The sequence below is a fragment of the Hyaena hyaena genome, unplaced genomic scaffold, assembly GCF_003009895.1.
Source record: "Hyaena hyaena isolate Hyena2069 unplaced genomic scaffold, ASM300989v1 scaffold_308, whole genome shotgun sequence".
Classification (NCBI taxonomy): domain Eukaryota; kingdom Metazoa; phylum Chordata; class Mammalia; order Carnivora; family Hyaenidae; genus Hyaena; species Hyaena hyaena.
This window is the reverse complement of record NW_024080942.1, coordinates 1,232,731-1,245,740: the sequence shown is the minus strand read 5'-3', so window position 1 is coordinate 1,245,740 and position 13,010 is coordinate 1,232,731. Positions and strand designations below refer to the sequence as shown.

General features: G+C 61.1%; 1 protein-coding gene across 5 annotated transcripts in view; it reads right to left on the bottom strand.

The window, feature by feature from the left end:
• The window catches only part of CFAP74 (cilia and flagella associated protein 74), a 66,620-nt gene that overhangs the window by 37,985 nt on the left and 15,625 nt on the right, over positions 1–13,010 (bottom strand). For all 5 annotated transcript variants that reach the window (XM_039248420.1, XM_039248422.1, XM_039248421.1 and 2 more), the window contains exons 3-11: positions 11,616–11,706; positions 11,356–11,493; positions 10,150–10,248; positions 8,503–8,607; positions 3,582–3,755; positions 3,241–3,351; positions 2,754–2,856; positions 1,829–1,986; positions 522–726 (exon numbers count right to left, since the gene is read on the bottom strand). In XM_039248420.1, coding sequence (XP_039104351.1) covers positions 522–726; positions 1,829–1,986; positions 2,754–2,856; positions 3,241–3,351; positions 3,582–3,755; positions 8,503–8,607; positions 10,150–10,248; positions 11,356–11,493; positions 11,616–11,706 — 1,184 coding nt within the window. The remainder of the gene's footprint in view (positions 1–521; positions 727–1,828; positions 1,987–2,753; positions 2,857–3,240; positions 3,352–3,581; positions 3,756–8,502; positions 8,608–10,149; positions 10,249–11,355; positions 11,494–11,615; positions 11,707–13,010) is intronic.

Here is a 13,010-nt window from a genome sequence, read left to right as displayed (position 1 = left end):
TGCTGAGAGCATTTGGCGTCAGGGTGGTGACAGCCATGTGCACAATACCCCTGTGGCCCAGGACTGGCCTCCGGTCACTGCCTGCCTTCTCGTCTAGGCACAGGTAAGGTGGCCTGAGCCAATCTCGTTGCAGGGGACGCCGCGGCTTCAGGATTCCGCACCTGCAGTGCTGTGGGTGAGGCACCAGAGACCTGGGTCTCAGTCCCTTGTACCTGCTCCGTCACCTGGGAACGGACAGCTCCCAGGTGGACGCCAGGTGACCCGCCAGCCGGCCTGCTGCAGAGAGGAGCCGTGGGGGAAATCAGAACATGTGCACCTGCCCCCCCCGCCCCGTCCAAGGAGGAAGCCGGAAGACATTCTGGAGCAGGACACTTAGTTTCCGCTGTGGATCTTAGCCCAAGAGGTTCACACAGTGACTCCAGGGCCCAACGACGTCCCTGGACACGTGTGCCCGGCCCTCAGATCATCCACCTGCTCCCCTGCAGAGGCGTGCAGGTGACCGGACAGGGGCTCTGACTCACCAGCAGGTTACAGGGAGGGGCCGCCTCGTCCCTATCCTCGCAGACTTCCGAGATGTAGCCCCACGTTTTATCCCTCAGAGTCAACCGGCTCGTGGCTTTGGTGGGAGAAGACGGTTTCTTCTTCCTGTTTGCTTCCTCCACCTCCTCTTTCAGAATCCGAGCTACGATCTCCTGCTTCCTGAGCTTCTGCTGTTCCTCGAAGGTGCTGTGGGGAAACACCGTGTGGGCCCAGGGAGGGCGAGCCACGAGCTGCCTTTGGGGGCCCTTGCCCCAGGAGGTGCCCCTCCACTGGGCTGTTAGGAGCTGAGTCTGGCCTGACCCCCTGGCTCCCAAGGGAGCAGACGGATGAGGCCCAGGAGGGCTGCCAGGCCGGAGACCCAGAACTCGAAATTCTTGCCCAGCCCTGGAGCCCGTGGGGTGTGTCTCGTGCTTCAGGCTTCCAGGCTGGCAGCTGGGCTCCCACCAAGGTACAGACCAAGGCCTCACTAGGGTTTGAGGCCATTCACTTGCTCGCTCATTCATTCCTTCACTCATTCATTCCTTTGCTCGTTCATTCCTTCGCTCATTCATTCATTCACTCATTCCAGCTGCTGCTTGCTGGCTCTTTCTATGTGCTGGGCCTGCGCCCAATGAAGGCCCTTGGTGGAGCTGCCCCTGGGAGCCCCTAGCAGGACAGGCTGGTGGCAGAGCCCCTATGGTGACGGCCAGGGCACTGTGACTCCCTGGCAAGAGATGCCGTCGCCAGGGAGAGGACCAGGAGACCGCACCTGGGTACTCCCTAATAGTGCCTACAGAGGGGTGTGGGGGCAGGAGGCAGGGCAGAGTGAGGCCTGGGGAGCTGTGTACTGGGAACTTGCAGGGCTGAGGGGGGTCTCGGGGTGAATGACGAGGGTGCAGGACACACTGAGAAGGCAGCACCGAGTGCCTGTTTGGAGGAATCAGAAAGCCGAGCCCACAAGGGCGTTAAGGGTGAGCCCAGGCTGCCCATGGCCCCCCATAGAGGGGCCTGGAGAGCAGGGAGACGCAGAGAGTGAGCTGCTTCGGGGGTTGGGGCAGCTCTGGAGAAACCAGGAAGCCAGGCCAGGAGCCTGAGGGGGGCCACAGAGGTGATGGGGGCCGAAGGGTCTATGCTCCGAGGCCCGTGGGAGGCTCCACCTGTTGGGGAGTGGGGAGTGGGGTGTGGAGGGAGGGCTGGAGGCCCCATCCGGGGGACGAGCCCAGGGAGGGAAGCAGCTTGGTCAACTGTGAGGGGCAGGCCTCCCTCGGCCCAGGTGGGCACCTCCCCTGGGAAGCCACCTCGCACTCACCGCTTCTGGGCTTCCAGCTCCTGGCGCCGGCGTTGATGGAAAAGGTGCTTGAAAGCGTCCCCCCCTTGGGCCAGAATCATCTCCTTCTCGGCCTGGGCCTTGTGTTCAGCCAGCTCTGCTCTGGCCTGGCCCCATGCTTGAAATTTCCGGAGTGTTTCCTTGGGAATAGAGAAAAGTGAGGTTATACCATTGGCACGCGCACACGCGTGTGCACACAGACGCACATGCACGACAGCCTTCTGGTGAGCAGGCGACGTGAACTCAGCTCTGAGATGCCCGAGTACATGTGTGCAGAGCCCCGCCCACCCTGCCTTAGAAGCCTCAGGGGCTTCCCGAGACCTGAGCTGGCCGTCATCCAGGGCCCCGCAGGACTGGCTGCTCGCCTCTGCCCCCTTGCCACCCTGGGCTCTCCTCCAGGAGGCCTGCTCACTCTTGTCTCTGAGCCTCTGCAAATGCTGTTCCCCTCTCCACTCTCCAGGCCTAACTGCCATGCCCTTGGGCCCTAGAGAGATGTCATTTCCTCCAGCAGGATCCCGGACCCCTGCACACGGCCTCGCGAAGCCCTGGTCCCCCGGGAGCCCTGCCACGGCTCCTCCCGCGGACCAGGCCTGTGCGGAGTTCTTCCTGCCCGGTGAGGCCCTGGCTGGTGCCAGCATGGACCCCGGGGCAAGAGACCTGTGGGCGAGGCTCCGTGACCCCCAGGGAGAGACCGAGTGGAGAGTCTGAGGACGTGGGAGCCCCGTCGGGCAGGACGGCGGGACGACAGGGCAGGGCAGGCCGAGCGGCGTGTGGCTGGACCCCCGGCTGGAAGCACACGCGCCTGCCCGGCGGGCTCCTGGAGGGTCGCGTGGGGCCCGGGGGGCGTCGCGCGGTCCCTCCTGGATTGCGACGCGCTCTGAGGGCAAGGGCGGAGGAGGTCGCCTACCCTGTTGGCAGTGATGCTGTTCTTCAGGGCCAGCACGGCGTCCATGCGCCTCTTCATGTGCTCGCGGGACGCCAGCTCCTCTTCCCTCTGCTGCTCGCGGATCCTGGAGGAAGGCACGTCCTTAACCACAAGTACGGGGGGTACGTCGACTTGCGGTGACAGAACCCCATGGTGGTCACGTCCGTCAAGGAAATACGTGAACGTGACCACATTAAAGGCGCACGGGAAGTGCTATGTTGAACTTCAATCACTAGGAAACACTGACACAGGTTTTTCTGGACCAGAGGCCCCAGGCCACTCACCGCAGGTCCTTTTCTGAAAATAAGCAGGAAATCAGCTCAAAACTAAAAATACAGCTTTATTATTTTCGGACAGTAAGATAATGAATTAATACTAAAACTGGGGGCTTGTAAAACAAAACAAAGGACTCTTGTATCTCTCATATCTCTCCTCCAGGGTATCAGGAGGGAGAGTCTGAAAGCGCTACCTTCCCAGGGAAGCCTTCAGGAACTTCACCGCGATCTTGTGATTCTTCCTGGCATCTTCCAGCAGCTTCTGGTGCCTGAGCCCGTGCTCCTTCTGGAGGCACATGGCCTTCCTGCGGTGGTGGGGACAGACACATGGCGCACTGGCTCTTGAGGGAACAGGTGTCCCCGAGAGCCAGGCTGGCAGCACCCGTGCACCTGTGCCCGGGGCCCTGCGGGTGTCCAGGGGATGGGGTGCGCAGGGGGAGGGGCAGGGAGGACCCGCCGGGCTGGGACTCTGGGCGGGGCTCGGGCGGGACCACGGACAGACAAGGGCCAGCACCCCAGCGGGTCCACCACCCACCTGACCCGCAGCAGCCGGGTCCTCTCTGCCTTCTTCAAGGCCCCCTCCTCCCGGTGCAGCTGCTTGGCCGCGTGCGCCCTCAGGCCCTTCCTGGTGGCCGCCTCCTCCTCTTGGGCGGACTTGTGGACGTCCTCGAGCTGTCCCTTCTGGATCTCAATGTGCCACATGGCGCTCCTTCAAACAAGAAGCACTTTTGTTTATGTTGGCAGAGACCCTGGAGACCTGGGCCGTAGCCTCCAAGGAGCGTCCATTCCAGGGCGTGTGGGAGGGCCTGGACATGAAGTTTGCACAAACACCACTGAAGGCGGCTCCTCCTCCTGGAAGCCCTCTGGGCCTGCAGTTGCTGGAGAGCAAGGCTTGCCCCTCACCCACAGCACTATAGGCCAAGGTCCGACTTGAACCCGGACCTGCACTTCCTGAGTGTCCACGGGCACCCATCTGCACCTGCCCCCGCCTCGCCCGGCCTGAGGACCAGTGTGGCACTCTGAAATAGGCCGGGACATGGGTGGGAGATGCTGCCTTTGCAAGAGGCTCCCGTGGCACTGGGGCACTGCAGCGAGGGGCAGGGCTGGGGGGCAGCACGGGCACGGAGGGGAGGTGGGCTGCTGCCGTACGAGCAGCAGATCGGGGGTGCCTGGGCACAGACAGGCCGTGGAGGACGGATTACTGGCTCCCTAGGCCTGAAAACGATGGCAGCTTCACTAAAGTCTCACTTTCTCTGAATAACCAGAGATGCTGCCAGCCTAGAGGAGGGGGAGGGCGCGGGCCCAGGAAGGAGGGCGGGTCTGGGGGCCGGACGAGGCAGGAAAGAGGTTCTCTCTAGGAAAGAACGCAGCCCTGCCAGCCCCTTAGTTGTAGCCCAGTGACGTCTGTGTGGGCATCGACCTTGGGGGCGTGAGGTCCCTGGGTGCTGCCTGCCGCAGGGCCGGAGGGAACGCTAGAGAAGGCTCTCGGGCAGGGCCCCTGCCGCGGTCACCCTGTGCCGGGCGTGGCTGCCTGCGGTGTGAGCAAAGCCTGCCCTGCCCGGCCCTGCCCTCTGGCCTTGCTGCTGGACCTGGGTGAGACGGAAGCTCGAATCCAGGGACACAGGGACCGTGTGACGGGGGCCACCCGTCACGAACTCCATGTTTTGCTGACCGTCGGCTCCCCATTATCATGAGGACAGAGGCGCCCTGGACATTTGTTCTAGTCACTGCCGAGTCCCAAATGCTCAGAACGGAGTGTGGCACCCAGCGGGTCCTCAGCCACTGTTTGTTGAGTGAGCGCCAGGCACTACCTGAGCCTCTGAGCCACAGAGCCAGGCGTCCTGGCCGCGCGCGGTGCACACGAGGCCCCTGGAGGGGCTGCCTGGGCGTCCCTGGGTCACGGAGCTTCTGCCCAGCACGTGGTGGGCAGCGACCACCAGGAGAGCCTGGAGGCGCATCACCCCTGGGGGCAGAGTCCCAGGGCTGCGGGGCCGGGGGCACCGCCTGTGGGGGCGCAGATCTGCAGAGACCGTGGTGCCGCTGAGGTGTGGCTGGTGGCCCAGAGGTGGTGGCGGAGCCGCGGGAAGAGTCAGGTGGCTAGACTTCCCAGGATGGGTCTAGGGCGTGAGGACATTAGGACCCCACTTGTCGATGATGCCTACAGGCGCCTCACAACCCAGACCCGCAGCTCCGGGGCTGCACTGGCCTCAACTCCGGCAGCGGCAGGGAGCGGGCCCAGCCCCTCCGCTGAGCGCCCCTCAGGACCTAGGCCGTCTCTGACCGCGGCGGACACGGCCATCTGTGCTCCTGGGAACCGTCACTTCCTCTGAACCCGGGGCTCCCTTCTTCACCTGTGGCCTTGTCACTGCGGGGATTCTCTGAAGGGGTACAGTCGCTCAGCTCATCGTGCATCACCGTGATGCCCACACGATGACGTCATTTTACAGCCGAAAGCGCCGAGGCCGAGGAGCACTCGGTTCAGCACCTGCCGGGGGCCTCTCGTGGCCAGCAGCTGGTGTTCTGGGGAAGGGCCTACCTGAGACTCGGTAGGAGGCGGCCAGGCCCCCAGATGAGTGCGCATGACCCCACGCCCTGCACGCACACCCCTGAGCAGGCTGTGCCACCCCCCCGCCCCCCCGTCTCGGGGTCGATCCAACTGTGGCAGAAGTGATGGTACGTCACTCCTGAGAGGACGCTGGGGCTCCGAGGGAGCTGGCGGGGCCCCTACGACAACGTCGTGACTGACATCTCAACTGTAACCTCCCGGGAGGTCTGGAGCCGGAGCCCAGCCACAGGTTCCCGACCACCCAGGAAGGGGCGGTAATGTCGTGTCGAACCCCGGATGCGCCCAGGCTCCCGCTATGTAAAAATGTGGATGTGGGGTCGCCTGGGTGGCTCAGTTGGTTGAGCGTCTAACTCCTCACTTTGGCTCAGGTCATCTCAGGATTGTGGGATCGAGGCCCATGGGGGTCTCTGCGCTGAGCATGGAGCCTAAGATCCTCTCCTCCCTCTGCCCCCTTCTCCTGCTCGCTCTCTCTCTAAAGTAAGGTAATTAAAAAAAAACCCTCGGATGCACCCCAACTTCCAGCACACACAAGAACACAGATGTAACTGAGAATTGTGTGTGGAGCAGAGAAACCAGGCCCTTGGGGTAAACAGGGTAAGGTTCTGCACATTTAAAACATTTTCTTAAATGTTTATTTTTGAGAGCAGGAGAGGGGCAGAGAGACAGAATCCCAAGCAGGCTCCACACTGTGAATCAAGTCGGTCACTCAACCGACTGAGCCACCAGGTGCTTCTCCACCCTGAGCACCTTAATAGACAGGGACAGGGCTCGTCGTGGTCGCCTGGGGCGGGACCACTGGCTGAGGAGATGAACCAAGGAACGTTTGCGATACGTTTTCTCATGTGTAAATCAGACTTAGGTAAAGCTGATTAACAAGGAAGCCATGACAGTTTGGCAGCAGCCAGGCCAGCGGGAGCCGTGGCAGGCGGGCAGGCCGCTGGGGTCCGGCCACAGGAGGAGGGGCCCGGAGGTGGCCGCTGAAGGGTCAGCAGACTGGCTGCATGTGGGCACTGAGGAAACCAGTGGCGAGAGGCAGGCTGGTCACTGCCACAGAAAGGGGGTGCAGGCTTGGGGGGAGGGGGGGCAGGCCTGCAGTTCTGTCAGAACTGGTTTCAAGACGGAGACAGAGACGTGCAGATTTGCTGTCCCTGCCTGCTGCCAGGGCCTGGGAGTGGCAAGGGCCTGGCGGCCACGGGCATCACCAGCACCCGGCTCTAGATTTCCAGGTACCGTTCCTCACGGCTACAAACCAGGCTGGGTCTGGAGCTGGGGCAGGGGAATGAATCAGGGGGGCGTGGAACGTGTCCTGGTGCCAGAAAGCACTCAAAGAGGGACAGGGACAGGGACCTGTCAAAAGGCACAGGAACCATCCTGCAAGAGGCCCCGCTCGCCAAACTTGGGGGGACTGGAGGGCCAAGCTGCTGAATAAAACAGAAACTGAAGCGTCCACTTCTGTAAAGAAATGGATGTGGAGAAGAGAAAGTTCTTCACGGCAGAAAGCTGCCCGCCCCCCCCCGCCCCGGGAAGGAACGCGGCCTTAGATCGTCTCTGGGGCCATCACCACCATCGTGACTGGCCCAGGCACGGAACGTCAGTGAACTCAGACACCAGTGCCCGACAGGGGGCAGGGATGGGACTTCCCAGAGCCTCTGAGTGTCCAGCACACGTTACCGATTAATTTCCAAAGGAAAAGGTGCAACCCCGTGTCGAGAACCCTGGCAGGCATCACCTCTACCCAGCCACCAAAGTGCCCCCGGCGGAACTGGGACCTGTCACCATCGTGCGCTTCGTCGAGGACGTGGCATCACAGGGGGGTCGTTCTAGCCAACAGTCACAAGGGAGCACCACGCAAAGACCACTTAAGGGGCCTTTACTCGCCCATAATCTTCAAAATGTCAAGGTCATGGGTGTCATGGAAGGATGAGGGGTCATCCCAGCTGGAGACGGGACGACCCCACGCGCCCCCAAGTGGGACCCTCTTGCTGTAAAGGATGTCACTAGACGGCTGGGGCCAAGGGGGACCTGGGCGGGGGGAATATGCTGTTTTTGCAATTCTTCTTAAGTTTGTTTCAAAATTTTAAAGTCGTTGTTGTTTAAAGTGAATGGATCACAGCGATCTGACCAAGGCGGGGCCACCAGGGGTTTTGCGGCTCCAGTAAAGACCGCTGCCCAGCTGGGCGCTGGCTGGTGAGACCCCGCCTTGTGGCAGCTGTCAAGCAAGGGCCGGGCCACCTTCCCGTCTCCCCACGAGATCCTAGGCTGGCCTGTGCCTCCTTACGGGAGGGCTGGGTTAGAGCTGATTCCTGCCCCCATCCCCGTTGAGTCCCCGTTGGGGGGCAGCAGGGGGCAGCTGTTGTTCCTCCAGTAGTGGGCGGCCCGCCGCCAAAGCCCTGTCCTGTCCCTCTGAGAGTCAGAGGCCGCCTGGCCAGCGTCCGGGGGAGGGGCCGCTGCGGGGGGTGCAGTGCACGAGGGACACCAGGGAGCTGACCCCCTCCCAAATCCCTGTTTTGCTGCAGCTAGAGGCAGTGCTGAGATTCCTAACCCAACCTCTGGCCTATTGAATATTTAAGACAATGCACCAGTGTCCTTTCTGGGGATGCTTCTAGAAAGGCTGTGAAACACTGTTTAAGCATGGTGCTGGTGGTTCTCTGGGAGCACAAAGCAGGAAAGAGGGGAAAGGAAAAGAAGCAGATGTCATAGTTCTCAAAAACGCAAACAAACACGGAGGATGTGGGAAACATTTCAAAAAACGTGAAGTCTTATCCTTTCAATGAGTCAATGATTTCATTTAACCCGTCCAACTTCTAGGCAGCTTAAAAGTCGGGTGCAAACTCCAAGGGCTGCGTCCTGCCTTCAAGCAGGAAGGGCCCGCCCCTCCCTCCCGACTCACTCGCTCTCCTGCAGCATGGCCGTGAGTTTGGACTGCAGGTCTCTCTCGTTGTCCAGCTCTGTGCACAGGCGTCTGGACACCGCCTGGAGGCGCCCCACGGCGGCACTGTTGAGGCACAGGGGCAGGGGGCAGGGGAGGTGGGGAGGCGGCATCAGCCTGGCTCCCAGAGAAAGCCCCCAGCGCCCACCGTCCCCGTGATGCCTTCAGCTGGTCTCTTCATTTTCAAGGCAGAAATCAGTCTACACCGGCCGGCGGGGAAGGCCTCCACGAGGGGCTGCTCCTGTGTCTGCTTCTGGCTGCTGGGCCAGGCACAGAACTCGCTAGAGCACCTGCCTGGCCGCACCAGTGCCCGCTTCCCTCCCCGAGCCAGGCAGCCGGTTCCCCTGGTTCTGGCCTGTCGGGGCTGCAGGCCCATTCAGATCCGGGAAGGATCCAGCACACTTGCCCGACTGGAAGCAGCCAGGTGGCCAAAAAGCCCCTGGGAGACTCCGGGTTCCGAGCCCTCTCGCTGCCTCCCTCTTCCACCCTGGAGCTGTGGCCGGCTCAGTGCACTGCCCTGTCACCCGACCGCCCAGGGATGTTCTGAAGTAATCACAGGGCTGCTGGGATGAACGGGGTGGCCGGTGGGGCTGCGTGGGGACAGCCTCGGGTGACACTGACCTCAGCACCGGGTGTGTGGACACCACGGATCAGGACCCCACACGTGTACGGTTGGGGAGTGGGTTTTGAGTAGCTGGTGTGGCCCTCATTTCTCGACACCCAGCCTGCTGTGTCCCACAGAATCGGGCAGATGTTCAAGTCCCACCAAGGGCCGGGGCTGCTCGGTGAGCTGTCCGCCCCGGGACCCCCAGGACTCCAGCCTCCAGCAGCCAGGAGCCCCTGTGCCCTCCTGGGGCCAGTGGGGCCCAGCACTCATCCCTTCTTGGCAGCAAGTGGGGCAGCTACGTTCGGACACCGGCTCAGAGCGCTGGGACCAAAGTCCCCCTGCGTCCCTGCTCAGCAGGGTGGCCCTGGGCAGCTCACTGAGTGTCCCTGAGTCCCTCAAAGACTGCTCTGAAACCGGTGGGGCCTGAGGTGCAGGGACGCCACCCGGCTCACATGTGGGCACCAGTCGCAGGCTCGTCCACGTGAGGGGGCCACGCAGGCCTCTGAGCCCCTGCCTGCCCTGCCCCCTCATCTCGGTAGTGGCACCACCTGGCTGGTTGTTCACGGCAAAGCCAGTCCTGATGTTCCTCCCTAAGCCCGCTGCTGTACCCGCACTGTCCCCACGGAGCGGCCCCTCTCTTTGGGTGCTGCTGGGGCTTTGCACATCCTCACCCCCAGAATGTTCTTTCCTGGTCACTGCAGGCGAGTTGGTTTTCTCTCAGGTCCCATCCTGTAGGTAACTCCTCAGGGGGCCTCCCTGCCTCAAAGTGACCCCCTCTCCTGGCCTCACGGCCACCAGCTCCCTTGTCCTTGTGACCACCTGTCTCTGTTTCCATGCTGGGGTGTGTCTGTTCCCCACATCGGAGGGCGGAGTGCGCTTCCTCACGCCCTGAAGGCAGCGGGTGTCAGGAGCGATGATGACTGGGGTGACTGGGTGCCCTCTGCTGCTGCACCGGGGGCCCCACCGCCCGCCCCGCTCGGCGCCCGGGGCGCACAACCTACGTGTTGCTGGCCTCTCTCCCTGCAGCCACCTCGGCCGCCACGCTCGCCTGCTGTTTGGTGATGAGATCCAGCCTCTGGCGGCAAGCGCGCAGCTCTCCTCTGCAAGGGAGTCCGAATCCGGGTCAATGTTTCTCTGGAATCCAGTCTCCCCGCCGGCTCTTCCCCAGGAGCCTTGGACTGAACCCCATCTTCACGGAAGGACAGCGGGGCTCCGGGCAGGTTGAGGTCCAGGCCCTCATAGACCGTGCCGGCATCTCGCTCCAGCTCCCCTTGCCCAGGCCAGGATCCCGGTCGTCTGTCCCCCTCACCCAGGGCCCTGGTTGTCTGTCCCCCCCCACCCACAGGGGCTGAAGTGACATCATCTTTCCCGGGATTGCTCTCACACAGTCAAGCTGCGTGATCAGGGTCTTGAACATCTGTTTCCTGAAAGCCCCGCAGAGGGGCCACCTGTGTGACCTCAGCCCAAGTGAGAGTTCACAGGAACGGCGCACGTGAATGCGCCCAGGCGTGTAAGGGCACCGGCGAGAGGCCTGGGAGGGCCCCCCGCAGGGCGCACAGCTGCAGCACCCCGTCAGCGTTCTAGAACTCGCAGACCCCACAGGACAAGTGACCAGTGTGTGGGCCTGGATTGAATCCCGATTCAAAACGCTAGTTCCTGTGATAGAAACAACAGAAGCAAACCCGGAGCGCCGGCTCTGAGCCACGTGTGCGGGAAGCTGCGCTTGGGGGGGGGTGCTCACTTCCTCAGAGGGAGGACCGGTGCGGAGGGTGGAGCAGGTTTTTACGTGCGTGGGGGACAGGAATGCAGGAGCGACAGCTGCCATCGCTGTCAGGCAGTTCAGCGGGAAGAAATCACGGGCACACCCCCCGCAGGCGAAGGTCCGCAGTGGCACGTGGTCATAGCTGGAGCCTCGTGTTTTCCACTTTCCCGTGTTTGACCTTTTCTCCACAGGGTTTGGGGGACACGCTCTACCACTGGAACCGCCGGTCAAGCCGCAGGGACCAGGGGGCAGGGCACCAGCGAGGCCCCGGCCCAGCAGGACCAAGGCGGGCACCCTCCGCACGCTTTACGGGACAGCCCGGGGGGGGGGCGGCGGGGGGGCCTGTCCATGAGGCCGGCTCGGAGGTCACCAGGGTCAGAGGGCGGGCAGACCCTCCGGAACGCTGGTCGCCCGCCCCGGCCCCGCTCCCCGTGGCCGCACCCACCTGGTTTCCTGAATGAAAAGCTCTTTCTCTTCCTGCAGCTTCCGCAGGCGGCCCAAGGTCTTCCGCAGGCGGCAGGCCTGGAACCTGTCGGCGACGGCTGCTTCCTTCCTACTTTTACCGGCGGCCGCGTTCTCCGGGCTTAGGGCAGAAGGACAGCGGCCGCCCTCGCACGGTGACTGGCCCCCGCCCGCCTCCACCCTTCCGCCGCGGATGCCCAGGCTGAGGTGCGGGGAGCCAGGGGCCCGACCCAGATCAGTTACCTGCGGCGGCCGCATCCCGAGTCGGCGCCCGTCTCGGCTTCCGGAGGGAGAACTTCAACCTCAAACTCTGGATCCTCTAGTTCATCTCTTTCTAGAAGTCCAGGCAAGAGGAAAAACAAAAAGCAAATGTAGACGTTCAAGTCTGAAGCACCGGGATAAATCGAGACAAGCTCACGCCTACAGGCAACCGTGCTGATGGCCCTAGAGCAATGGTTCTCAAAGTGTGGCCCAGGGAACCCTGGCAGGAGTGCAGTCCAACTATTTTGCCTGTAACACGGAAACATCATTTGTCCTTTTCACTCTCATTTCACAAGTGCAGAATGGAGTTTTCCAAAGTTTTCCGCTATACGCGTGACGTATAATATCACAACAGACCAGCACAGATGTGCGTACGGGAATCCAGCTGTCTTCTGATAAACATATAACAGGTTGTTTTGCTATTTTCACTGAATAAATATAAAAACATTGTCAGCTAATACACTAAATATTAAAAAATATAACCAATATAGGGGTGTATGGGCAGCTCAGTCGTGCTTGAAGAACTTCAAGAGAACACAGAAGTCAAAAGGGTCCTACTGGCCACATTTAGAACAAATTGAGCATCAAAATAAACGGTATGGGGCCCCCCGGGTGGCTCAATTGGTTCAACATCCGACTTAGGCTCAAGTCATGATCTCTCTGTTTGTGAGTTCAAGCCCTGCACCGAGCTTCATGCTGACCGCCCAGAGCCTGGAGCCTGCTTCGCACTCTGTGTCTCCCTCTCTCTCTGCCCTCCCCCCTCGTGTTTTGTTTCTTTCTTTCAAACATAAACAAACAGTAAAAATTTAAAAAAAAATAGTAACCAACATAAAAGCACTTTCAGGTTGCAATAGTTTTTACGAATGTAGAGGGGTTCTCTGACGAAAATGTTTGATAAATATTATCTTAAAGAATCACTGTAGACTTTTATTATTGAGACAGAAAGAAACAGAGCATGAGTGGGGGAAGCGTAGAGAGAGGGAGTCACAGAATCCTAAGCAGACTCCAGGCTCTGAGCTGTCAGCATGGGGCCTGATGCGGGGCTTGAACCCATGAACGTGAGATCATGACCTGATCCGAAGTCGGATGCTTAACCGACTGAGCCACCCAGGCGCCCCTCTAGAATCACTGTAGACTTTGAGGCAAACATGGCCAATCAAACTATCTCTAGCCCTTCATTAAATCTCCGTGCAAATGACTAGAAAGGAATTCAACAAGGCATCATTGAAAATCACAAGGAGTACAGGAAGGAAGAGAGTAGACCAAAAAAGCCTATACATTTGGGAAGATGGAAAGGTGGGGCCTAATTTATTTCACCACATCCCTCCACAGCTCACCTCACCTCACCTGCCACACCTCACCTCACCGCACCTCACC